General features: G+C 38.5%; 1 protein-coding gene across 1 annotated transcript in view; it reads left to right on the top strand.

The window, feature by feature from the left end:
* The window catches only part of PKHD1 (PKHD1 ciliary IPT domain containing fibrocystin/polyductin), a 484,394-nt gene that overhangs the window by 130,739 nt on the left and 327,867 nt on the right, over positions 1-25,788 (top strand). The window contains 1 exon segment of the mRNA XM_017849608.1: positions 9,553-9,709. Coding sequence (XP_017705097.1) covers positions 9,553-9,709 — 157 coding nt within the window.

Below are 25,788 nucleotides of genomic sequence, written 5' to 3' on the forward strand. Positions count from 1 at the left end.
GGGTGGGAAGGGAGGTGAGGGACAAGAAATTACTTAATGGGCACAGTGTACACTCTTCAGGTGTTAGTTACACTAAAAATCCAGACTTCGCCACTATGCAATCCATCCATGTAACAAAACTGCACTTGTACCCTCTAAATCTATTAAAAAAATTTTTAAAAAGCCCGGGCACAGAGTAGATGGGTTCTGTGCCCAAGGTCTCTCAAGGCTGAAATCAAAGTGTCAGTCTGGCTACGTTCTCTTCTGGAATTCAAGGTCTTCCTCCAAGTTCATTCAGGTTGTCAGTGAAAGGCAGTTCCTTGTGAATACAGGATTTGGGTCCTCATTTTCTTGCTGGCTGTTGGCTGCGACCACTTTCAGCAATTAAAGGCTGTTCTTGGGTCCTAGTTACATGGTCTCCTCCAAGCCACATGGCAGGTTGCTCCTTCAAGGCCAGTGGGAGAATCTCTCTCTTAAGGACTCACCTGATTAGGTAAAGGCCATCTCCCTTTTGAATAACTCAAAGTCAGCTGATCTCTCACTTTAATTATATCTGCATAATTCTATCATCATTACCATATAACATAACCCAATCACGGGAGTGATGATAGCCCGTCGTATTCACAGACTCTGCTTCTGCTGAAGGGGAGAGGACTGCACAGTGTGTGTACACCAGGGGGTCAGAATCCTAGGACATCTCAGAATTCTGCTTCATCCAAGTAGTATGTTTGAATTTGAGGACTTGGGAAGGTCACTAGACTCAGCCTTTGTGAAAGCGACATTTCTCCTGCTGGCATTGTAGAAATCTGTTCCATGTCTTCCTGGGCTCCATGATATTTCACTTAAGTCTAAGGAATGGACCTGGCCTGGATCGTTTCTGTTCCTGGTGACTTTACTGAGGCTAAGTGGGCTCTAACTGCGTTAGAGGAATTCAGGTCTGGGGTGGCCCCTAAGCAGTTTACTCCATGAAGTAATTCGAAGTCTTGGTAGAATACCCAGCCCTATATTCAGTATTAAACTTGGGACATGTATAATGTCAACAAGAAGACAGGGAGAAGACTTGGTCTTATCTGGTTCTGATGAAAATGTAAGGAATTTGTGTGGAATAACCCTAGACCCAGAAATATGCCTAGTCAGCGCTTTGCCTTCTGTGAGCTGTGAGCACAGCTCCTCCAAAGAGGCAGGAAAAGAAGAAAAGGGAGGGAACCACCAAGGGGACCTAATTTGTTAGTGTTAATCTGAGACCTACCCATTCTCCTAATTGATCGTTCACTACAAAGTAGCTTGATGCTTCTTTAGCCTGGGAGCTAAATGTAATCAACTTTTGTTTGTTTCCGTAAAAAAATTTTTTTTTGCCCTTGAGGAGATCATTATTTCTATTGTATGAAGATGGTAGCCCAAACATTAGAAGTAATTAGAGCAGATGGCAGTGAATACTTTTATTTTAAAATACACTGAAGCTTATAAGCTGGTTTTCATTCTCTGGGTTTCTTCCTTTTTCCTCTGCCACCACATATTCATTTTGCTTCCCTTCAGGTGTAAAGAGAGGAAAAAAAGCAAAGGAGGAAAAAAAAAGTTTCCTGGCATATGAAACTGAGGAGCTGTCAAACGTTCATAGCAGGGAAAGTACGCTCCTGTGTATTCAATCACTGAAATTAAGTGTTTTCGAAGGCGGTGCAGTCACGGGTCCATTGCATGGGGAAATAACATGTTGTAGTCCATCACTTAAAATGTTAACCTTGTCTCTTAATAGTGACTGGGAACACAAACACGTGCTGTATGCTCGCTGGTTAAATGGCAGTGTGTCAGCTCTGTGAAAAAGGCTAGCATGTATCTGTCAATCTTCTGATTTGGCTCTGTGTGTGTGTGTGTGTGTGTGGGTGTGTATTCATGTGCATACGTGTGAGTGCATGAGTGGCACACACACACACACACACACACACATCTTCCCGCACTTCCACTTGCCTTTCTGTGGCTTTCTGAGATTTGGCTTATTGTGTACTGAAAAATGGAAAGAATTGAATCATTTTCCAGTACTTTAATGTATATCCTTTACTAAGATGTTTTTGCTTGCAGTCCATCAACTCTCAGGTAGCTGTATTATAATTACTTATTTTCAATTACAGAAAGTTCCATTTTGCACATGTTTTAATACTGATGTATTACAGATATACTATACTGAGCATATTGTAGGTACTATACTGATAGTATAGTATGAAATAGAATATACCAGGGGTCCCCAAACTTTTCCTATAAAGACCCAGATAGTAAATATTTTAGGCTTTGTGGGTCATGTTGCCTCTGTCACAAACTGAAACCAGTCACCAACAATATGTAAATGAATTGTCATGCTGTGTGCCATGTGCCAATATCAAAATAGTGGGTTGTGGACTGTAGTTTGCTGACCTCGTTATATGTTACTGAGTGTTTTACTTGATTCTTTTTCCTATGACATATGAAGAATTTGATGTCCACCCAGGTCTTTGTGCAGTGTTTCTCGTTGCATCAGTAGAAAGGCCATCTGGCTGTACAACGTTCCTTTCTCCAGGGCCAGCTGCCCTATCTGTCCTTCTTGCTGCACCTGCAGCACTCTGAACACACTCCTTCTTCAAGGTCCTCCCTGGATAACCTCTGGCTCATACTCTATTTCTCTGCTCCAATCCCAACCCAGTCCAATCAGGGAAGTCCCTGATCACTCCATATCAAATAGCTCTTCCCACCCTGGCACTTCTGATCCACTTCACCCTGTTTCTTTTTTCCGTCAGAGCACACTATTAGTTTTATATATTTAACCTGTTATCTCCCTAAAATATAAGCTCCATGAGGTCAGGCATTTGTTTTGTGCCTGGTGTGTAGTGGGTGCTCAATAAACATTTGTTGAAGGCAGGGATCCATCTACTCTGTAGTTCCTGGAAAGTAGTCTGAAAGGAGTGTGTAATAAAATGAGATAATATCTGTTAAGTGTACCCAGTAAGTGTTGGCCATTATTATTAATTAAACCTTACGTGGAAAGAGTAATACCTACATTTTTTAGTTACAAGTATGAAAGGAAAATACATCTTGGGGAGTCCCAAATCACTAAGCTAAAGGGAAAAGTCAAGCTGGGAACTACTCAGGGCAAACCTGCCTCCCATTCTAGTCAAAGTCATCCCTCTGCTCACAGAGATACATGCAGATCTGATTGTCTCCTTTGAAAAAGCTAATCGGAAATGTTAAAGAATGTAATGCAATCATTTGTCTCTCGTCTCCCTGTGACCTGGAAGTCCCCTCCCCGCTTCGAGTTGTCCCAGATGGAACCAAGGTACATCTTACATATATTGATTGATGTCTCATGTCTCCCTAAAATGTATAAAACCAAGCTGTGTCCCAACCACCTTGGACACATGTCATCAGGACCTGCTGAGGCGGTGTCACGGGAATGCATCCTCAACCTTGGCAAAATAAACTTTCTAAATTAACTGAGACCTGTCTCAGATATTCAGGGTTTACATAAGGATTAGTGATACTGTAAGTAAAATGTATAGCACTGTGCTTGGGACATTAGAGACATTCAATAATCAGCAGCTATCATTATCATTTTTTTTTCTCCCACAAGTGGAAAGGTCTTTGGACTTAAAATTCAGAAGAGATGCTATTAGAGGAGATTTGAAGATTCAAATAGAGGAAAGGATAAAAGAAGACTGTAAATTTGTCCTGTCTGCAGACTTTGAAAATCCTCTGAAGCTTAAGAGTGCTAATAACTTAGATATATGAAGCACTGAGGTAGTGTCAGCAATCTTAGAGAAATCGCAGAGGATAGGAAGTGTGTAGAACCGAGAGATAAGACAATGAATTGCCCAGTTTTCTAATGATGAGAAAGGGTCAATTTGAACTGGGCAGGAATCTCTGACAAAAAGCACTGTTGACATTTCTTTGAGTAGTCGATGTGCTACACAGTGCAGTGTGGAAGGACATTCTCATGTTATCTTGTAATCATGAGGGGTTTATAACCACCGAGAAAAGAAAGTGATCACTTAGAGCCTGCATGAGGTCAGTAAGAATAAATTATGCCAAACTAATTCAATTTCCTTTTTGTTTCCTAAAGAGTTATTAGATTATAGGTTAGGGGCTCTATTCATAATCCTGGATTTGTAGATAGTTGACTTTTCTACACTATCTTTTGTTTTATAATCAGCTGAAATAATCTCAGCTTGTGTTATCTGTTGTGTCCAGATTAAAAAGAGAAAATGATGTTTAATGCATTTGATTTCCCCTGTAAGGCTGTCTCCACCATGGTCAGCCATCTAATCCTCTAAACTCCCATAGCATCTTGGTTATGCCTTTAATTATTGAATCAATCACACTTTAATTATCTGGCTATTTGTATTTTCTAAATGATAATAATAAGTACCTTAAGAAACAAGAAGAGGTCCACTTTTTTTTTTTTTTTGGTGGAGAAAAACACCTTTATATTACCTCATACAAAAGGATTTGGGATTTTAAAATTGGCGATAGGTTTAAATATCATCCAACATTATAATTCAACTGTTAAAATAGCCAAGAGTATTAATTGGGAGAATAAATGTTATTTAATGAATAGTATGAAGACACTCAGCTATTTTGGGGAAAAAAGCAAGGAATGAAGACAAGCAAAAAGTATAAAACTTTCCATCAACATAAATTATAAGTTAGTTGAGGAGTAACATGCAAATATAAAACCCACCAATCAAGAAGGACATTTAAGTGATATTTATGTCAGGATGAAAGAGGATGTTTTATCTATAATGTAATGAAGAATGTCACAAAAAGGTAAATAAAGTTGGTTTCGTAAAAATTAAAACATTTCAATTTAAAGAAGAACTGAATAAAATTAAATTATAGCTTCATGTCATATTATTTCAGTTATTAAGGTATTTTTCATTATGGCATCATAAGTCCAAATAAGAGCTGACCATTTATTCATTCAAACATATTTTTGGGGTAGCCAGTAGATGCCAGGCATTGTTGTAGGTACTAGGGATACAGCAGAAAACCAAGACACTCTTGTGAAGCTTATATTCTATTAGGGGTTGACTGATTATGAATCAGTATACATTGTATTAGGTAGAGATGAGTGCTTTGGAGAAAATAAAGAAGGATACGGAGTGGAGAAAATGGTTACAGGGACTTGTCTTTTCCTATTTCCAGGATTTGGATGCTAAGGAAGAAGACATTCTGGTGAGGTGTCAGCACAGTTCTTTCTTGTCCTTGTCAGTCAGGAGACATTGTGATTAGAGAGATTCCCATACCCCACCTCCTCTGCCACCCCAGCTCAATGCATACACTCACAAATAGGTCTTTGCTTTGCCGGGTGTTCCAACTTGCTGATCAATGACTTCTTTCAAGATAACTCTGGTGGTGTTGCAAGTACATTTAAGGTGACATGTAAGATTTGCAGACACTGCACATTCCCTGAAGTTCAGAGAAGTGCTGACGTGCTGTAAGAAGAAAACAAATTGCATAAGCTTCCCAGCTGAGGGAAGAAAGTTTTTTTCTTGCTTTTTTTGGGTTTATTTGGGGCTATATGCAAAGACGAGGTCATGTTCTGGGCAATTCTTGTATCTCTATTTTCGCACCTGCCCCCATATGCCTATGAGGAAATGATTTTCTTCATCTGCAGAATAAGAATGAGTGAAGTGTTTATCTCCAGGAAGAACACTAAAGCTAAAGGCTGAGCATCATGGGAACTATAGAGGAAAGAGCTTATATTAGGTGGAAGTAAGCTGGGTTGTTGACACAGAACATGGCCTTCACCAAAAATATGTTGGTATCAACAGAGACATTCTCAAATATATTGACAAAATCTTTAATCAATGCTGTTGGCATTATTTTTTTCTTGATTGGATTGAAGTGACATGGATTGGAGGATGAAAATGTTGGAAGGTGAGCCATCCTTACTGTTTCATGGAGCATTTTGCTGGGAGGGAATGATACCACCAGCTCTGTTAACTGAAAATGTAGGAGAGCTAAAATTCTTATGGCAACGTGCATGTGGTCAATGGATTACACTGATAACTTGCAATCATAGAGATATCCGCTCTTCTACTTCCCCAGGTAGCTGGTAAGCAGTGGAGGCTGCACTAATTTTTAGATTTTTTAGTATTTAGTCATTATTTTGTGTAAAAGCATGAGTACATCAATAAACATTTATACATCTCAAGATATCTTTGTTATGCTAAGGGGAATTCAGGGCACAAAGAAGCTTAGGGCTCTTGAAACTGAATGCTTAAACACCTGTATTCATTTGACATTGGCCACATTGACTAGAGAAACTTAAGGCAAAAGAAAAAATTGGCGAACGATTTTATGAGATCGAATTTGAGTCTCAGGTTCCAATTAAGTAGCACTATTTATCATTTGATTTATGTTTAAACGGAACTTGAAAACATAAAAAGGAATGTAAATGTTTGAGAAGACCTAGGGGATATAGCATTTTTAAGGTCTTAGCACCTGTGTATTCACCTATTGCATTAGGAAGAGATGTGTGTGTGTGTGTGTGTGTGTGTGTGTGTGATATCTGTAAAAGCATGTATGGCACCAGCGGGTATAAGATTCACTTAATGAATTATTCAAAAACATTTATTGAGCAATTACTATGTGCTAGACATCTTTTAGGGAGGTGGGGATATAGCAATGACCCAAACCAAGTCCCTGCTTCATTTGAGTAAGCTTAATAAGTGATAACCAAATATGCAAGGAATTGTATTATTTAATACTAGAATGAAGCATTATTAGGGGAGAAGGAATGATTGGGGGTGCTTTTTAAAAATAATAATACAGGTAAGGAGGTGATACTTGAGCAGAGGCATGAATTAAGTAAGGGAGTGAGCCATGCAGATCTTTTGGGAAAGAGCATCCCAGGAGAGGCCACAGTAAGGGAAAAACTTCGGATGGATGTTTCCTTTTCGTGATTCCAGTTTGCCTCCATCACTATGAACTTTGACACAGCATTTAAACACTTTTGAGCCTTTGCTTTATCCACTGAAAAGTAGAGATAACAGTATTTGACCTTTCCACCTACTGGGATGGGACGAAGTACAGCAATCTTTGAAGGCTGACAGGGTAGGCCAAGAGGTTATAGCACATGGAAGGCAGCAAATGGCATAAGCAGGTACTTCAGAGCAAGAAAGTCTCTAAAGCTTATTGAGAGCTAGATAACAGATATCTGTGCTAATCATAAAAATTTAAAAATGATCTCAAATTAATTAATGGATAACACCATGAAATAGTCTACCTTTGACCCACTTAAATATCTAACTAATTTCTAATTGTTCCAGATCATTTTAATGTGTGTGTAATGAGCCCTGGTTTACTTCATAGTTCTGTGACTGGGTTATGGATCTGACCACCAGGTTAATGTCTCAGAAAGGGTTATGCTGCTGAATTTTTCATATTTCTTATAGTTCACCAACACATCATCCTTCCTAGCTTGCTTGTCTTTGGGTGATCCTGGACAAAGATCCTAAGCTTTGGATGTTGGTTTGGAGAAAACTTCTTGGTTCCTTTTAAAGAGTATATCTCCTTCCTCTCCAGCCCTTGCTCTGAATTGATCCTTAAATGTTGATGCAGAAGTGTCATCTGAGGGAATCAATAAAATTGTAGATCTCTGGGTCCCACCTCTTGAGCTTTTGATTCCATAGGTATATGATGACACTAGAGGAATCTACATTTTATTAAGCTCTAAGGAACACTGCCTAAAATAGCATCTGTAAAATTATGGGATAGGATTTTGCTAGAGTCCTTTCCATCTCTGGCCTTCTGGAAATCCAAGATTTTTCAAATGTCCTTTTATCATGGCCTCTGAGCTGACAATACAGATAACCTGGTTCACCCTGTTATGCAGTTTACTTTACCATCTCTGTTTTCCTCACCTTCTTTCATTCCAGTTTCCTTTGATTTGCCTCCCTTTCCTCTTTCTGTATTCTACAGGTGTAAATTAAAGGGTTATAAGAATGTACAATATATGTAGCCTTATAAGAAGTACTGTTTATTATTTTACCAACCTAAAGCTAGTCCTATAGTGAAATCATCTAGAGTTAAAATTCTCTCCTACTTTTGTAGCCTACAGATAGTCAGCATGGGGGTGTGGTTCCTTCAGTTCACGATGATGCTCCTGTGTCACCTATAAGTTTTTCTGTGATACTGGAACTGGTTATCACTATGCCTTATTTCTTTCCATCTCTTAAATTGTGATGAGTCATAGACTTTTATTTCTTTGCAGATGTAGAAAATGAGTAAATCGCAAAGCCTTCTCAGTGATTGTGTTGGGTCTGCACCTCAGCACTGTTGACCTTGGGGTCTGTATCCTCTTCTGGAAAATGTAACGGCTCTTCTGGCAACACAATTTTCCATCTTCTGTCTCAGAAATACTCTAGAGCACTATTCTCTGAGTAGGTGTAGTTGTCGATATTACAAACATGCCTTCCCTTCCAATGATCTTTTGCCATCTGCCTCTAACACATCATGAGAGGACCTTCTGGGCGGTTTATTTTTATAGGAACTTGGGCTTCACATTTGGTTGGAATCTGAATGGGAAGAAGACTGGAGAGAGTGGCTTACACATGTCATATGTATTACCTTGAAGGAATCACCTTCTCTATTGTGATTTTATTGTGTTTATCGTAATTATACTTCCACAACTTCACAAGGCATTTAGACATATTTCCAGCCTCTTGCATGAGCTGAATATTGCTTTCTGTGATTTTTATGTCCCTGTTTTAAAAAACATGTGACATCAGAGTGACCATAAATTAACAGGAAAGCCAAAAGTTCTGAGAGAGGGACTGAAGGCTGGGATGGAGAGGAAGTATTTCCTTTTCTGGCTCCTTCTGTCAGTACGGCTCCCTACCCCTCACTCAAAGGTTCCAGGCTGTTTACTTGTCATCTGAAGGCAGTCGGCATTCTGCCTATGCCTGCATGGGCTTCAGCCCTGATGCACCAGACACAGGGGGAAAGGCAACAATAATATCAAAAAAGGCCGAGTGGGAGGATAGATCTGAGCACTTGGGAAGAGGAATGTTCCTATAAAACAGGGACTCTTGGCAGTAGAGCCAGTGAAAAATGATACCAATTACATAAAGCAAAATGCCACCCATCAAGCAGAACATTTTAATTCTCCCTATTCCAGGCTATTTATGACTTTTTGTCCAAGATTCAATACATGTCTGTAAAAATAAATGGAATCAACCTCATCTGTTAGGTAGAATGGAGCCTGTGCTACAGGGGAAAAAAAAGGTAAGAAAACATTACCAGCATGTTATTGGAGAATTCCAGGGGCTGGGCACAGAACTTCAAATATAATTTTGCCTTTCATGTTTTTTCCTGTTTACCTTAGTCATATGAAAAGAGAGAGGTAACCAATTTTATGGAGACATTTAAAATATTTAAATTAATTTTACTTTCTTTGAGAAGTTTCTATTTTGATTCAATACTTATACCATCCCACCCCAAATCAATGAATGAACCAACAAACCAACAAACCAGTGAACCAACCAACCAAGCAACGGACCAGCCAAGCAACCAACCCACCCACCAACCCAGCTGTCTGTTTTCCAGGGCAACTTTTCTTTACAGTTCTGCCGGAGATGGTCCCGGACTCACAGCTGGTTTCCTGAAAGGCTGCCACAAGATGGCGACAACGTCACAGTGGAGAATGGCCAATTGCTTCTGCTGGACACTAACACAAGCGTCCTCAACTTACTGCTCATTAAAGGTCTGTGGAGTTTGTAGATTGGTGATATTATTTTATGTAATAATATCACTTGTAGGGGGGAGGGAGGAGGGAAACTTTTTGGATAAGTTCCAGAACTTGGTTGATAATTTATCCTTAGACCAAACTGAAATTTTACTATGTAAAGGAAGAAGTGGTCAGAGGGTTCAAAGTGAAAGGCCTTTCTTTGGACTCTTATAATAAGCACAGAGCTTGATTATTTTAATTTTCAAAACAAGAAGGTTAACAGTGTTCTCAAAGAATATGCTCCTTTATTCAAGCACTTTTTAGTCATGCTTATCCAGGACAGCCCCCACAATATAGCAAAATACCCTGAAATTGGTGAACGTTGCTGCCTTTGAAACACCCTGCCAAGAAAGCAATGTCTTCCTGCTTTTACCCTGTTGTGGTTTTGACTTCTTGGTCCCATGGAAAGTCATATAAATAGGCTTTCTTATTGCAAAACCGCCTTTATAGCTCTAGGGTTTAGGAAGTTGGAAGAGGCTGAGATTTCGAATTTCAACTCTACTACCACATCTTTAAATGGCTAAGTCAGTTATTTCACCTCTTTGTGCATTTCTTTCCTTATCTGCTAAATGAGAATAAAAATCATGGCCTACTTTAGTGGCAGAAAATAAGGAATAGTTTATCAAAGTGCCTCTGTTCATTGGCAAATGAAAATTACTTGGGAGATATGATTAGTTATGGATATCTATGAAACTTTGCACTAAAACACTGTTCTTTACGATAAATATATTTAACACACAAACATTCATTCTTATTAAAGTAAGAACATAGCTACATGAGGGGAAAAATAAAATATTTTAAAGGGGATAAACTAATGGAATTTTAATACCTGTCTCTTTTAGACTGAATCAGGATTTAGGCATTTTGTCATTCTCTATTCTGGAAGCTATTTTTTTTTTTCTCTTGTATAGCAAGGAGAAGTTTTCAGTCAAACCAGTTAATTAGTGTCCTTTAGGGGATAAAATGGTCTGTCAGCTTGGGCTCTTGCCCTGTCTTTGTGTGTGTGTGTGTGTGTGTGTGTAGCTAGTGGCTATGGGAATGCCACTATAGACAGTCATCAACTACCTAAGGACCAGCAATGACACAGGAAAATTACAGACCTAAAACCTCATTTCAGAGAAAAGATACTCTTGGCAGGCCTTTAACCAGGGCTTTCTCCATATGAATCAAATTCTGCAGGAGGATGGGCTCCCCTTCAGGCATTCAAAGGTCTTAGGCTTATATTGCTACTACCATTTGGGAGAAGTTTCCCAGCTGAAAGTCTTGGATTACTAAATCTCTGGATGTACTGTTACTTCCAGGTAAATAGTGTTGACAGGACCAGAGGCTGAAAATGGAGAAGAGGCATCAGAAGGAGAGAAAAGTGTAGGAGAAAGGCAGGATAAGTATAACATTCATTTGACTTCCCACTCTTAAAGATTTAAATATGTGAGCAATCCCAATACTTGCCCCAACCTGTCACCTTCCCATAGTGTTTTTTCTTAGTATTTCTGGTTTAGGCAATATTTCATTCTCATATTATTTAGATAAGTGAGTTTGGTTTGGAAGGACAAACCCTCATCCTGTGGAGAGGGAGAGTAAGTCATCTGAAGGATCTCCTTTCTCTTGGGGAGGAAGAGTAGGTAGGATGTAAGGCTAAGTAGTAGATTTTGGTTTCTACACAAATAAGATGCAGGAATTGTTGGCAAAAAACAGAGCTGCCTACAGTGAAACTCAGGTTTTTATCATCGAGATATAGGTCATAACTTCTAGAAAGAATGAGAACAGGGCAAGGACACACATGAAATTTTGTTCAACAGATAATTTGTGAATCCTTATTGAGTGGCCTAGGATTGTTATGTGAAATACAAGAAAAAAAAAAGAAGAATAATACTTAATGGCAGTAACATATAATATTACCAAAGAAAAAATAATTAGAAAGTAAATATAAAAGACTAAAACTTCTGGTTCTAAAACAAGTGATGCTGGCAGTGAGGCCGAATGTATAGTGGGGTAATCTGGGTGTCAATTATGTAAGATTAGAGTTGGAGAGTGGAGAGGAGGTGAAGGGCAGATCATTTATGTCTGAGACATATTGCGATCACATAGATATTAACATATACACAAATCAAAGTTTGAGGAAATTCTCCATCTCACTTGTTGGAATTGTATACGTCCAGTGGCTCAGACCAAAAACCACAGAGGCATCCAAGACTTCTTTCTTTCTTTCACCTCCTATGACTATCCCATCAGTGAACCCTGTTGGCTGGATCTCCAACATGTGTCCCATGTAGCAACACTTCATTGGAACTAACCTAGTCTTAACTACCATATTTTTGGCCTAGACCATCTTAAATTGCTCCTTATTTGGTTCCCATGTTTCTGATTCCTTATTTTCGTTAGTAGCAAAACCCTAATTTAATTGGTGGCAACAATGTACTCAGCTGAAATGCTCTGTTTCCTGAACACTTTCGTAGCTAGACAAAGCCATGTGGCTAAGGGCTTACCATGAGATGGAAGAAGTATCCTGCAGAACATCTGAGAAATTTCCAAAAGTAGAGATGACCCAGTAGGAAGTACACCCTATTTTCCCTTCCTTCTTTCTCTTTCCTACTTGCTGGTATGTAAATGTGATAGCAACATTTTCAGCCTCTATTTTGGACCATGATGCTACTTGTTAGTTAGAATGGAAAAGCAGAAGAATAGGAAAAAACCAGGACCCTGATGACTCTGGAGTTTCCATGGTAAGGCATTCAACCACCCTCCTTTGAAATTACTTTTTGTGATAGGAAAACAAGGCTTCATGGGTTTAAGTCATTGATATTTGACTTTTATGCTATATGGTAAAGTAAACCACCAGCAGTTTATAGTCAATTTCCTTTAAAAATTTAAGTCAGATCTTATTACTTCTCTACTCAAAACCTCCAGTGGAATCTCAACTCACTGGGAATCAAATCAAAAGTCCTTACTATTATTTAACCTCTGATCCCTTTGTTGACCTCGTCTTCCTCATTCACTCTGCTCTAGTTCTTCTATGAATATACCTGCCTCAGGACCTTTGCCCATAATGTCTATGGCCTGGAATGCTCTTCTTCCACATTTATGTGGCTGGCTCACCTATTTCATTTGCTCTTTGAAAATATCTCAACTAATCTCGGAGGACTTGCTAGCCATCATTTCTAAAATTACAGCTATCCCCCAGGACTCTTTATCCTTTGATGTTGCTTTACTTTTCTTCATAGTACTTATCATCACATGGTATATTATCAATTTACTTGCTTATTTATTTATTTATTTATTTTTGAGAAGGAGTCTTGCTCTGTCGCCCAGGCTGAAATGCAGTGGCGCGATCTCGGCTCACTGCAAGCTCCGCCTCCCAGGTTCACGCCATTCTCCTGGCTCAGTCTCCGGAGTAGCCGGGACTATAGGCGCCCGCCACCACGCCCGGCTAATTTTTTGTATTTTTTTAGTAGAGACGGGGTTTCACCGTGTTAGCCAGGATGGTCTCGATCTCCTGACCTCCTGATCTGCCCGTCTCGGCCTCCCAAAGTGCTGGGATTACAGGCTTGAGCCACCGCGCCCGGCCTTACTTGCATATTTATAGTCTGTCTCCTCTACTAGAACAAAAAAGGCAAAGGATTTCATCAATATATTTACTGTTGTCTCTTCAGGGTCTAGAACATTGCCTGATGCATGACGAAGTCTCAAAAATTATGTGATGATTGTAGAAAGAATGGACAAGTAAATGATCCTGGGTGAAATTTAAGAAGTATATATTTTAAACCCTTGTTCTCTTAAATACCACTTTTCCCAACTAATTTACTTTCACTGTCCTTAGTTCTCAATGATTACACACACACACACACACGTATGTTTGTATAAGTACACACATATACACTTATATATTCACATATACATATATACATGCACAGTATGTACATACACACACCTGTCTCTATATATGCATATTATGATGAATTATTAGGAATATAAAATCTGTTGGTAAGTTATATTTCTGTTTATAAAAGGCATTTGACCAAAGTCTTCACTGGTGAAGAACTACAACTCTCAAATATCTGGTCAATGTAACATAGCTGTAAACCTCTTTTAATGTCTTCCCTTGGTCTATAATATGTGTGAAAGTACTTGAAAGATAATAAAGAGCTCTTCAAATATAAGATTGAATAATCATAATCATCATCATCATCAACAACAACAACAACAGCAACTCGCTCTCCAAATATCTGTTACTATCTTTTTCATATACATTCACAGTGTCAGAAAAATAGCTGAGTGAAATTTTCTTTAGTTTTTCTGATACCATCTGCAGGCTTAGATAAAGCCTGAGAAATTTCAAGCCAAAAAATAATTTCTTCAAAATATTTTAACCAACAAAATATGAAATTATAGTGGAAGTACTTTCTCAGCCATTTCTATATTACAAAGAATACATTCTACATGAAGTACATATATTGAAAGGATTACTGTTAAGTAACAGTGAAACTAGATCACCTAAGAACTGCATTTGGAACTGCTTTATGAAGGTATTACATCCTCTATATTATTTTTCTATTCATGGAAACCAGCATCCTGATATGTAGAAGACGAGTCTCATACAACAGGAAAACCAACACTTTATCGACCCTCAAGGGTCTTAAACTCTCTGCGCCTTACTCATATTTTCATCTATAAAATAGAATTGACATTTTTTCCTTACACATATGACTTACATAGTAGAAAGGAGGATCATAAATGTTTGGGGGGCAATTGAGAAATGGCCCGAATGTTTTGTGTCATAATTTGTGCTGACTCCCAAACTTAAAAAAATAGATTCTTTTGTGACCATGATAAGCGCTTCAGCTGCATTTATTATTTCACTTTAATTAGAAAAAGATCCAGAACTTTTGTCTACTTACTATCTCTACTACTTCCCTCCTTCGTGCCCTCCCTCCCTTTTAAAAAAAAAAATATATTTTAGGGGTACCGTTAAACACAAAAGAGAATTAACCCAATCAATTAATACTAATGAGCTGGGATGGAAATAGGCATATTGCCTTGATTTAGTTAATTATATTTTCATTCTTTTATGTTAAGATGCCCAACGGCCATAGGCATTGCTGAATTAAAATTTATTATTTTTATTCCAAGTAATTATGATGAGCCATAATCACAAAGAAGGAACGTTACCCTCTTGTCAGAGCATTCTGCATCCCGGGCAAGGATCTTGGGTTATGGTCTGTAGTTGGGGAAACATTCGTATTTCCTGAATGAAGCAATGAATCTCTTTCTGATCTGGTCATCAAGCAGCTTGATGTGAAGTAGTGTAACGATAATGATTAATGAAAGGGTCAATTAGGGGAGAATGAACTCTCTCCTTGGTGTTGAGCTGTTAGGTTTAGGTACTCTTATCACACACACAACACAAAAGAAGGTAACTATGTGAAGTGATTGATATGCTAATTTGTTTGACTGTAGTAATTACTTCATTATATATAATACATATTTATTCATACACATACACACATGAAAACATCCTGTTGTTTGCCTTAAATATATACAATAAAAAAGGAAGGCAGTCTGTAGTTTCTTACTACTCACAATGCTTGTGTCTGAGCAGAAACTTGTTTCCAGTCTCTGTTGCTGCTTAATAGCACACTGGTTTCCTTTAATGTGATTTTCTATTTTTTGGTCTACTGGTGTATACTAAAGCAGTTAAATGCTTGGCAGTATTTCTAGCCACAAGGAACTGAGTCTGAATCTGGGCTCCACTGCTTCTCTGCTCTGTGACCTTGGGCAAGTTGCAGACCTTCTGTAAGTCTCAGGTTTTTCCTTACTAAGCTGATACCTGGTTATAATGATAATAATAGTAACAATGAGAGCAAGCATTTATCATTGTTGCATGGCAATATCACAATGTATTGCCTGTCTCCTATGTATGTTTTGAGTATTAAATGAGGGAATATTTGTAAAGCCATTAGCACACAGCCTGGTCCAGAGTAAGAACTCAATTAATGTTAGTTTTTGTTACTTTTGGACTGTCAGAGATAACAGGAGATATGGCTGAATATCAGGCTTAAAATACAATTTTATTTACAGATAGCGACTGCTTCTATATACAAAGCAAACTGGATTACTGAAAGAATTAGCTGGGTAATAAAGACCTTGGATTGCTTTTGCTTCTGTTATCTTCAGAATGCATATTGAAGTGTTTTTCCTTCTATTGCGAGGGAGGGACGGATGGAGAAGTGGATCCATTTGCTTGCCTGCATTCTCCTTGTTACTTTGACTTCACAGAAACATGTTTTTCTGGTGTAGCTTAGAACATGATCTCATTTTCTCTCAACTGTTTTTTTAGTCCACAATTTTGAGGACATTCAGATCTTTTTGAGTCCGTTGCATCTGGGGTTTCTATGGCATGGAAATGCATATTCTTGGTTTATTGAGGTAAAGCATCTTCTTCTGACTCACTGTCAGGTTCAGTGTAGAATTCCTTCATCCTTGACAAGCATTTGAGGATTTCAGAGTGAGGTTTTAAATGATGAACCTAGCACAGCGTTTTTTTTTTTGTTGTTGTTGTTGTTTGTTTGTTTTTTGTTTTGTTTTAAATCCCAGGGATTGTATACTTGGTTGCTTCTAGTTAGCACTAAGCCAGCCTCAGATTCAGTAGATGCATGCTTCAGATAATGCTTTCCAATGCAGTTATCTAGAAATGCTGTGACACAGAACTTTCCTGAGCCGTTACTTGTGATCTCTTTGTGCATCAGGTCTGTGTGAGTCACTTGGCATTTTACCCTATGCCTATAGTTTCAAGACTTCATAGCTACCAGTTAAGATAAAAAAAATCTGAAGGCGGGCATAAAAATATGATAAAAACATGATATTCAACAATAATTTATTTATTTTTTCTCTAACTGTAGAATATCTTGGTCAACATGAGAGGGTTTTGTGGGCTGGTAACGTTGTGAATTGGTAAATTCAAAATAATTTATCTGCAAGTTGGTTGTAAAAGATGGACTGAATTGCCCTCTTTTGTAGTCAAAACATAGTTACCCTTCAAGCCAGAAGATAGGATGCTTATGTGCAGACAGTACGACAAGGTTGATTCATTGCAGTTTGGTCAGCAAACTGGAGCCTGATTTCAATTTTGAGTCAGTCACACACTCTTTTATGGTTTTGGGTAAGGCTCTGGTCCTCAAATCAATGTACAAAATGGAAATAACGGTGATTCCCTTCCCTGTGTAGGGAGAAAGTGTCTTGTATCAACCCCTGCTGGATGTTAATATTGTTTGTGTGTGCAGCTCAGTGGAGGAAGAGCTGTATAGGAATGAGTAAAGTTTCTTCCTCTATTTGGCAGGCATAGTACCCTCTAAGGGGCTGGTCTGTGCCATTATCCAGAAGGGAAGCCTGATGAAGAAGTTAGCATCAGAACTAGCCCGAGTTTTTTTGAAGTCTAATCTTAACTCTTGGGTGTCTTCATGTGCTGGGCTTTTCTTGGTGACAAGTAGGTGTTACTTATTTTATGGGAGGGCTTTGCTGATATTCAAAGCTAAGTGGGTTACTGACAGAATTTTTAATTGCTTAACAACTTGAATTACTTTTATATTAATTCTTTACAAATAGAATGTCAAGGTGTATTTTTTCTTCCCTCTACCTTTTTGAAGGCTTATAAAGGTCTAGGCTGTAAACTGAAGAAAGGAAGAGCCAGATCTGTTTTTGCTCACCTTTGTATTGTATTGCCAGCACCATTTTATCTCTAGGCATGAAACAGGTACTCAAATAATTGCTGAATGAATAATAATAAATGAGTTTCTGACCTGAAGAGGCAGATTCATGTTTGTTGAGAATTTCTCTATAATCAGAGTCCTTCCTGGTACCCTCAAATGTTAGTGGATTAGTCCAGACAGTGACCAATTTTATTTACTATTTGTGTATCAGGAGATCAGAGACAAAGCCTTTTTAATGTGGGGGACACTTAGCTCTGAGACCCCTTATTTTTCCAATCAGACAATGGCTTACATTATTTACTCCAGAGAACAGTCCCAGACACACTTGATTAGCCTTAAATGAAAGATAAGCCATTGCTATGAGAAAGGACATGCTTTCAATAGATGGGCAGACAGACAGAAACATAGATATTGAACAATTTACAGTTTTATGTCTTGACAACTTGGGTATTGTAACATGAAAAATGCTACTGAAAGGGACCAGTCCCTTCCTAGCACAGAAGCTATAATATTTTCAGTAATGAAAGATAAATGTTTCAAGCTTCCTTACTTAAAACCTTTCATTGGCTTTCCATTAGCCTGTAAGTTCAAGTCCAAACTTAATATGGCTTACAGGGTCATGCAGGACTTGGTCTGTCTTTACCTCTCCATCTCATTTGTTCATTAATGATCCCTATATCCTATTCATCCAGACTGGAAGTGGAGCTAGAAATCTGAAGTACTTTTGTATTTGGGATTCTTGTGTAGATAAAAATATGTTGGAGACTGAGCATTTCATTATTATAGTTTCTATACAATATTCCTGGGGTCAGGTAAAGGTAGGAAGTATTGTATTCTCATTTTAAAATTAATAAATACTATAAGAAAATATTGTTAGCTTTTATTTCGAATACAATTATGCTATAGCCAAATCATTTTATAGTATTCAGAGAATAATTATATTTGGAATCTTTTGAAAAAACAGCTTGCTTAGAGAAGTGTATCAAATTGCAGGCTGGTCAAAAATGGGATTGGGTCAGTGCTAATTGAACTTTGATAAAGAGAAAGGGAAGATTATCTGAATGAACTTAGTAGCTAGGGGGATTTTTACATGCTTGGTACAGACCTTGGGAAAAAGATGATTTTTTTTGTCTTTTCTATTTCTCCTTAGAAATGGCTTTCTTCTTGAGATTTTAAGTGACTTTTTAGAAAGCCATGGAACAGCCGAAGGCCTTGAGTACTTAAATGCCAGCAGCTTTGTTGATAAAATAAGTAATGGTTTTCTGGAGGTAGAAAGGAAATCAAAGTTTAGTTAGGTAGTAATTGATAACAGTAGCTATAATAACAAAGCCATTTACTTATATCTTAGTGTTTGAGTTCCTTTTAATATTTCTGTATAGTTTGTCTTCCACAGATATGTTTACACTTTATAATTAGTACAGAGTTAATACAGTTATAAGGTTACCTTAATGAGTTTCATATTTTGTAGAAAAAGTGAAGAGCTGAGTCATAGTCTTTATATTCTCTTATAGTTCTCTCTAAAGTGGGACAATTCACTAAAACCAGCACATTTCCATTTACCTGCAGGAGCAATTCAACTTCACCGTGACCTTCAGGAACTGGAGACTCTATTTTACATTTTTATTTCAGTACCTAGCAGAGGGGCTGGAAACTAGTGGTAAATGTTGGTTGAGTGACTAAGGGAATTATTCTTTAATTCCAGGCTTGTATTTTCTCAGCCTGTTTTAGATGATAGCAGACATCACCAGCCTGTGGACACCTAGAACAACCACTTAATTTACCGATAGTAATGATTCTCAAAGTGTGGCCCCCAATCGGCAGCATTGGCATCACCTGGTAACTTATACAAACTACAAATTTGGGTGCTCTACAGTAAACCTATTCTGGGAATGAGGCCCATTAGTCTGTGTTTTAAGACATCCAGATGATTCTGACTCATGTTCAAGTTTGAGAACTACTAGCCTAAAACAATACAAGGAACCCTATAGAATTGTCAGGACTAGAAGCCAATTAGCCTGGACCAACTACTCATTTCCCAAATGCTATGAGACCTTTAGTAAAGAACAGTGGAAACTTGGCTGGCCACATTGAATGGGCTTATCTTGAGCATAGCATTTTTAGTTGGATGCACGGGTCTCTACCCTGCCAGGGAAATCTGAGTTGGTGAAAATGGTTTCTCTCAACTGCTATTGTTTGCGGCTCTGAGTCAGTGATTTTATTTCATATATATATATATTTCTCTATATTGCCCATTTGACTGCAGTACCAGGCTAATTAAAGAATTAGTATGTGGCATCCATTCTGGGGAGGTGTCTGATTCTTTTCCTGCATCCTGTGAACATTTTTGCAAACACTTTCTAGTTCATATTTTCTTTTTTTAATCAGGCAGAGACATTACAATTAAAATACCGTTAAAGTGATTCTGGCAAGTATTGCAATAAGCATGTTTTTTAATTAAAGGAAGAACAGGGGGATGCATAAGCAGTATCAGCTAAAGGGGAAAATTTCTTCTGATATCTATTTTAATTGAAATTTTGAAAAACGGGAAAAACAGCAGCAGCAGCAGCAGCCTCTGCTTCTCTGTGTGTGTGGCTCCATCCCAGGTTGCTAGGTTTAGGTATTCTGTGCTTGATTAATTAGTAGCCAGCCAGAGAGTCCATTCCCTTTGCCCCCAATCCTTAAAGCCTGATTTATGCCTCACATCCCCCATGAATATGTGAGGGCTCAGGCATCTATTTCCTGAGCTGCTTGTGGATAGGATTATGGAGCGTGGACTAAGCTCTTGGGGGCTCTCGTTTGCCAGCCAAATTGATTTTCCGCCTCTCTGGCCGGGGACAAGCCCACCTCGAAGGCTTCCCAGGCTCTGCTCCAGTGGATCAGGCACAAGTCTAATCCGGATCTTGCCAACAAAGGAAGCTGTGTGCATCCCTGTCACAATGCAGGTTTCTTTGAGCTGTGGATGCCTTCTCTAAATGCCCCCTTTTCCTCCTCTTTCTCACCTTCTCCCAGCTCCTGCTTCCAGAGCAGCACACTGCAGTAAGGTACAGGGATATCTCCCAACTCAGCCCAGATCACTCAGCCAGCTCTCCTTACCCAGGCAGAGCAGGATTTGTCTATCTTGAATTGATGATTGTCTATAATTCTCCAGGGAAAGGGAATTCCACAGGCTTCCTCAACTATCCATTTGACTATTTAATAATTGAAAGGTAAGAAGATATAGACTGCTAAATTTTTTTAAGAAAAAATGGTGAATTGGGGGTTAATCAATTCAGGCAAGTAAATTAGATAGTTTACATCTAAAAATTTAGATAGTTTAAGCTTTAAGTAAATGAATTATCTAACTTGGTGATACAGATTAATCTAATGAATTGGGGTTCTCAGATCCCTCCCTGGTCTTGCCTCCATTTACCTCTCATTTTTCCTCTGTTTAAAAATAGAATCACTCTCCCTGGGTTTATTTTATCACCTGACATTCACATCCGAACCTAGTACATGCTGGCTGTGCACTCTTTCTCTCTTGATCTTCCTAAAAATAGCATTAAGGTTTTGACACACTCATCTGCCTCATTAACGGTTCTTAAGGCTCTTCCCTGAGTCTGTGTCTCTACAACCTTCTGATCCTTCTAATTCACCTTTCTTTGATCCACTCTCACAAATCTTGCTACTTCCTTTTCTTATTCTAGCCTTTAAATGTTGATGGTTGACAGTTGTTTCCCTACCTTTACCCACCTTATCTTTCTTCTGTTCTTACACTACATGTCCTCCCTGGGAGACCTCATTTACTTTGATAATTTCAACTCCTCGTTATTCAACAAGTATTGAGTGATCACTTACTGCATTTCCCATGTGCCAGCACTGTTCCAGGCACAGGGACTATGGCTGTGAACAAAGCAGGCCAAAATCTTGCTCTCACGGTGTTTACTTCTAGAAGGAAAATGGTCAATAAACAAAATAAGCAAATTATAGTTTTTGTTAAATTTGCTTAGTACCATGGAGAAAAATGCAGCAGGAGAGGTGGATAGGGAATACACATTGGAGGTGGTGGTTAGGGATATTGGCACACAGCGAGAGCAAAGGTTGTGAGGCAAGGGAGCAAAAAGGAATATTGGAACAAGGGGGAGAACAGAGGCAGATCGGGCCAGAGAGAACCAGTCCTGTAGGGTTTGATAGGCTTTGACTCTAAGTATGATGGGAGCCATTGAAGATTTTTGGCAGAGAGGTAACATGATATGGTTTACATGAAAAGAAGCAATGGCAACACTGAGTGTTGTTTTGAGAATTGATCCTGAGGTAGAGGATAAGGGCAGAAACAGGGAGCTGAGATAAGATGCTGTTACAATAATCCATGGGTGAGATGAGAATGAATTCGACCCCAGAAGTAGATGTGGAGGTGGCAAGTGGTTGTGTTATAGGGGACGTTTTGAAGGTGGAATGCATAAAATTTCCTGAAGTATTGATTATGGAGTGAGAGACAGTGAAAGTTAACTCAATGGTTTTCAGACTTAGCAGTTGCAAGGATGAAGTTACTATTCACGGAATGGGAAGGATTGAGGGAAGATCTGTGGGGCAAGACAAGGAAAAGAGTTCATGGATACTCATAGTTGAGAAACTATAAGACATCCAAGTAGAGATGTTGAGTAGGCAGTTGGGTATGTGAATCTTGAGCTGAGGGCACAGGCTTGGAGATATAAATTTGGGAGTCATTGACAATTAGCATGCGATGGTGTTTAAAACCTTAAGACAAGAGGGGACAACTGGCATGGTCTACCGAGACTGAGAAGAAAAGAGTTTAGAGGGCTGAGGCTTGGGGCCCACCAAGTGGCAGTGGTTGGGATGATCAAGAGAAATCAGGCAGGAGAGGCTGAGAAGGGGATGCCTAAGAAGTAAGAGGAAAACCAGGTGGGTTTATACCTAACCTACTTAATTAGAAAAGTTCCATGTGCTCACTGTCATTGAGTCAATAGGGAGCTTTCTTAGGATTTGCTAAAAATGAAGACATGAAAATAGATACCAGGTGAAGGAAAGACAAAAGTTCTAAATACAAGAATTTATTCTTCTGTTCTTTTATGAGTTACTAGCACTTTTGCATTTTATGAGGTTTTCTTTAGAGATTCAATACAATGTATAGAATATAGCACATGATGAAAATCTGATAGAAGGATAGAAACATTGGATTTTTCAAATAGAGATGAGAAAATGAAAGAAAGAAAAACAAAGAGGCTGGGCAAGTGAGGAGAGGGATTTTAGGAAAGGGGTGACCCAAGTGTGTCAAATGCTGCTGGTCACTCAGGAGGGGTGAGGACTGAGCACTGAGCCTTAGATTCACCAATGTGGTTGCCATCCGTGGCCTTGACAGGAGCAGTTTTGCAGGTTCATCAGGTAAAGGCCTGACCAGAGAGAGTTCAAAGGACAGTCATGAAAAAGAGTTGAAGATAGTAGGTATAGCCACTCTTTTGAAGACTAGTATTGTATGGTAAAATATTTATACTTTAATTTTTTGGTGTAAGGGTGAAAATAGAATTGTGTATTTGTTTTCTTAAAAAAAACCAACAAATTATTTTGTGGTTATTATAGAGGATGACTAATTGTTGGGTTAGCCAAAAGCAGATTTTGATGTACTTTGCAAACATTAGCTAGCTGCTAAAAGTCTCTTTTACTTCCCTTTAAAAGAAACAAAAGAGATGTTTAATGGAAAGAGGTGATTACATGTAAAAAGTTGTGTTCATTTATTTATTTTAGAGGGAAGTAGCAATAATGATGGTTGATTGATTTTTGTAAAATTACCCAAGGTTACTTGTGGGACATAGTCAGCTTTCATGAAAGTCATAACAAGCAATTTAAGGGTTACAGCCAAAGGCTGATTTCAGCCCTGCTCTTTATTTCAGCATTTAGAAATGGGGTCAAGCTCTATAAAGTATAGAATAAAGTCCTCCCACAGCCCTCCCATACTCAAGTGACTATCCTTTAAAGCAGCCCACTGTATATATATTTTAAACTAATAAAGTGTGAAGATGAAAATCTTGGTGCCTTGGCACAGGGATAGATTAAGTATAAACTTTATCTTCTTTCACACAAAGAAGGTTTCATTTGTTTATCTAATTATTTCAGGCAAAAATAGCTGAATTCTTCATCAAATTTCTTCTAAATGTACCTAGATTTTCTTATATTTGCCACTAAGAAAGTGGGGTGGGGATGCTTTTTAGCAGAAGTTAACGATGTTCATATTAATTAATTAGTCCTGTTTATAACACTCCTGACAACACAAATAATTCATTTTCTTTGGGATGAGTTTTTCTCCCTTCATTAGCATCATTATTAGTTCCTGTCAGTAAATGATGTTTCAAAATTTCTTCCAATTTGTTGCAGTGTATTTAATATTTTGCTTCATGGTAAGAGGGACAAAGACCAGGTTTATATATTTACCCACTAATCCTTGTAATCTGTTTCAAATCCTTTTTGGAATAAGATGAGGTATATCTTCATTAACAAAATTAAAATAAATAATCTATAAACAAGCCATAGGCAAACTTCCTTAGGTTCACACATGTTTTTCCTTAAATGCAACTATGAGAACAACCCTAATTAATTGAGAGCTACTGGGGAAGTTTTGTGGAAATGGATAGGATCTGAGCCTTTTGGTTGGGTGGTCCTGGGTTCTAATGCTTGGTTCTGTCTGTTCTGGGCTGGAAAGGTATGAATACCTCTTAGCCACATTCTGCTCTGTGAAATAAAGAATGTGATCTTGATCTCACAGACTAGTTTTGAAGGTCATTTCAGACAATATATCTACAGATTTTGGCACATGGTAGGTGCTGAATAAATTTTAGCTTCCTTGTTTTCCCTGTAGTCTTATTCTAATTCCTGACTGTGCATCTCCTATCTTGCTCAAGAGAAAATTTAGTGATTACTGCAGCACAGACAGGGTCAGGAAAACATGAGCCTTCTGCCTCCATTAGTGTCCCATGCACATTTGACTGTATTCATAAAGATGTAGACGTCAAGTGTTCTAGAGTTGAAAGGAACCCATGATTCTGCCTTCCACTTTGCGGATGAAACCACAGACCATTGATAGGCACTGAGTAGGAGAGATTTGGGACCTGAGTAATCTGAGGCCCAGCAATTGTAGGGGACTTACTGAGGCTCATTCAGAGGTCAATAGCAGACTCAGAACAGGAACCTTGATTTTGTTCCCTGCCTTCACCACTTGCTCATCAAGGTCAGTTTAGATTTCCTGACTATTCACAATGTGGGAGTTCTGTCATGCAAATCCATGTTCTACCAGTTGAATATAATTATTTAGGACATTAATGACATGTGGCTGTGAGGGAAAAATTTTAGTTAACATAAAATTTGATCTGTAGCACAGGTCACATTTCTTCCCTCTTGTTCACGGTGGGATCCATGATTATTACTGCATTTCTATGTAATGACAATGAAAGGAAAAGCGTCAAAATTGTTGGGGAATCTTTTGGAAGTCTGGTAAGCAGTATGGTACTGCTCTGGCATGGAGCCTGTAGACTGACCTTGCTGCTTTACCTTAGAGTATGAAATATTATATATGACAAAATATTTCAAAAGGACCAGTAACAGAGAGATGTTGGATGCAGATGGTCTAGCAGTGCTCAAGCAGTAGGGTACTTATAGAAATTGAGCAGGTTGTAGATCTAATCACCTGGTGAGTTCTTCCTGCCAGTTGCACAGACAAAATCAATTTGGCAAGACCATGGCATTGCAGTAAAGAAAGCATTTAATTGATGCAAGGCCATCCACACCATTTGGGGGATGGAGTTATTACCCAAATCAGTCTCCCTGGAGGCTCAGAGGTTAGGGGTTTTCAAGGATAGTTTGTTGGGCAGGGGACTAAGGTATGGGGAATATTGATTTGTTGGGGATGAAATCATAGGGGTATGGAAAACAGTCCTTGTGTACTGAGTCTGTCTTTAGGTAGGGGCCACAGGACTGGTTGAGGCTTGGGTCATGAATCTGAGAGAAGTCAGCTGGTGGTCAGAAATACAAAAGTCTAAAAAAAAAAATCTCGAAAGACCAATCTTAGTTTCTACAATAGTGATGTTATCTGTTGCAGTAATTGGAAAAGTTGCAAATCTTGTGACCTCTCGAACAATGGCTGGTAATCATTTAAATATGCTAAACATCTTAGCAGAATTTTGGCCCGTCTTATAATCCTAGCCTTGTGGACTTTCATTAGTTTTACAAAGGTAGTTTAATTTTGGGAAGGTTTATTATCATCCTTGTTTAAGGTTAGACTATAAACTAAATTCCTCCCATAGTTAGTTTGGCCTACACCTAGGAATGAGCGAAGCCAGCCAGCCTGTGAGGCTAGGAGCAAGATGG

The sequence above is a fragment of the Rhinopithecus bieti genome, unplaced genomic scaffold (genome assembly GCF_001698545.2).
Source record: "Rhinopithecus bieti isolate Rb0 unplaced genomic scaffold, ASM169854v2 scaffold_31531, whole genome shotgun sequence".
Taxonomy (NCBI): Eukaryota; Metazoa; Chordata; class Mammalia; order Primates; family Cercopithecidae; genus Rhinopithecus; species Rhinopithecus bieti.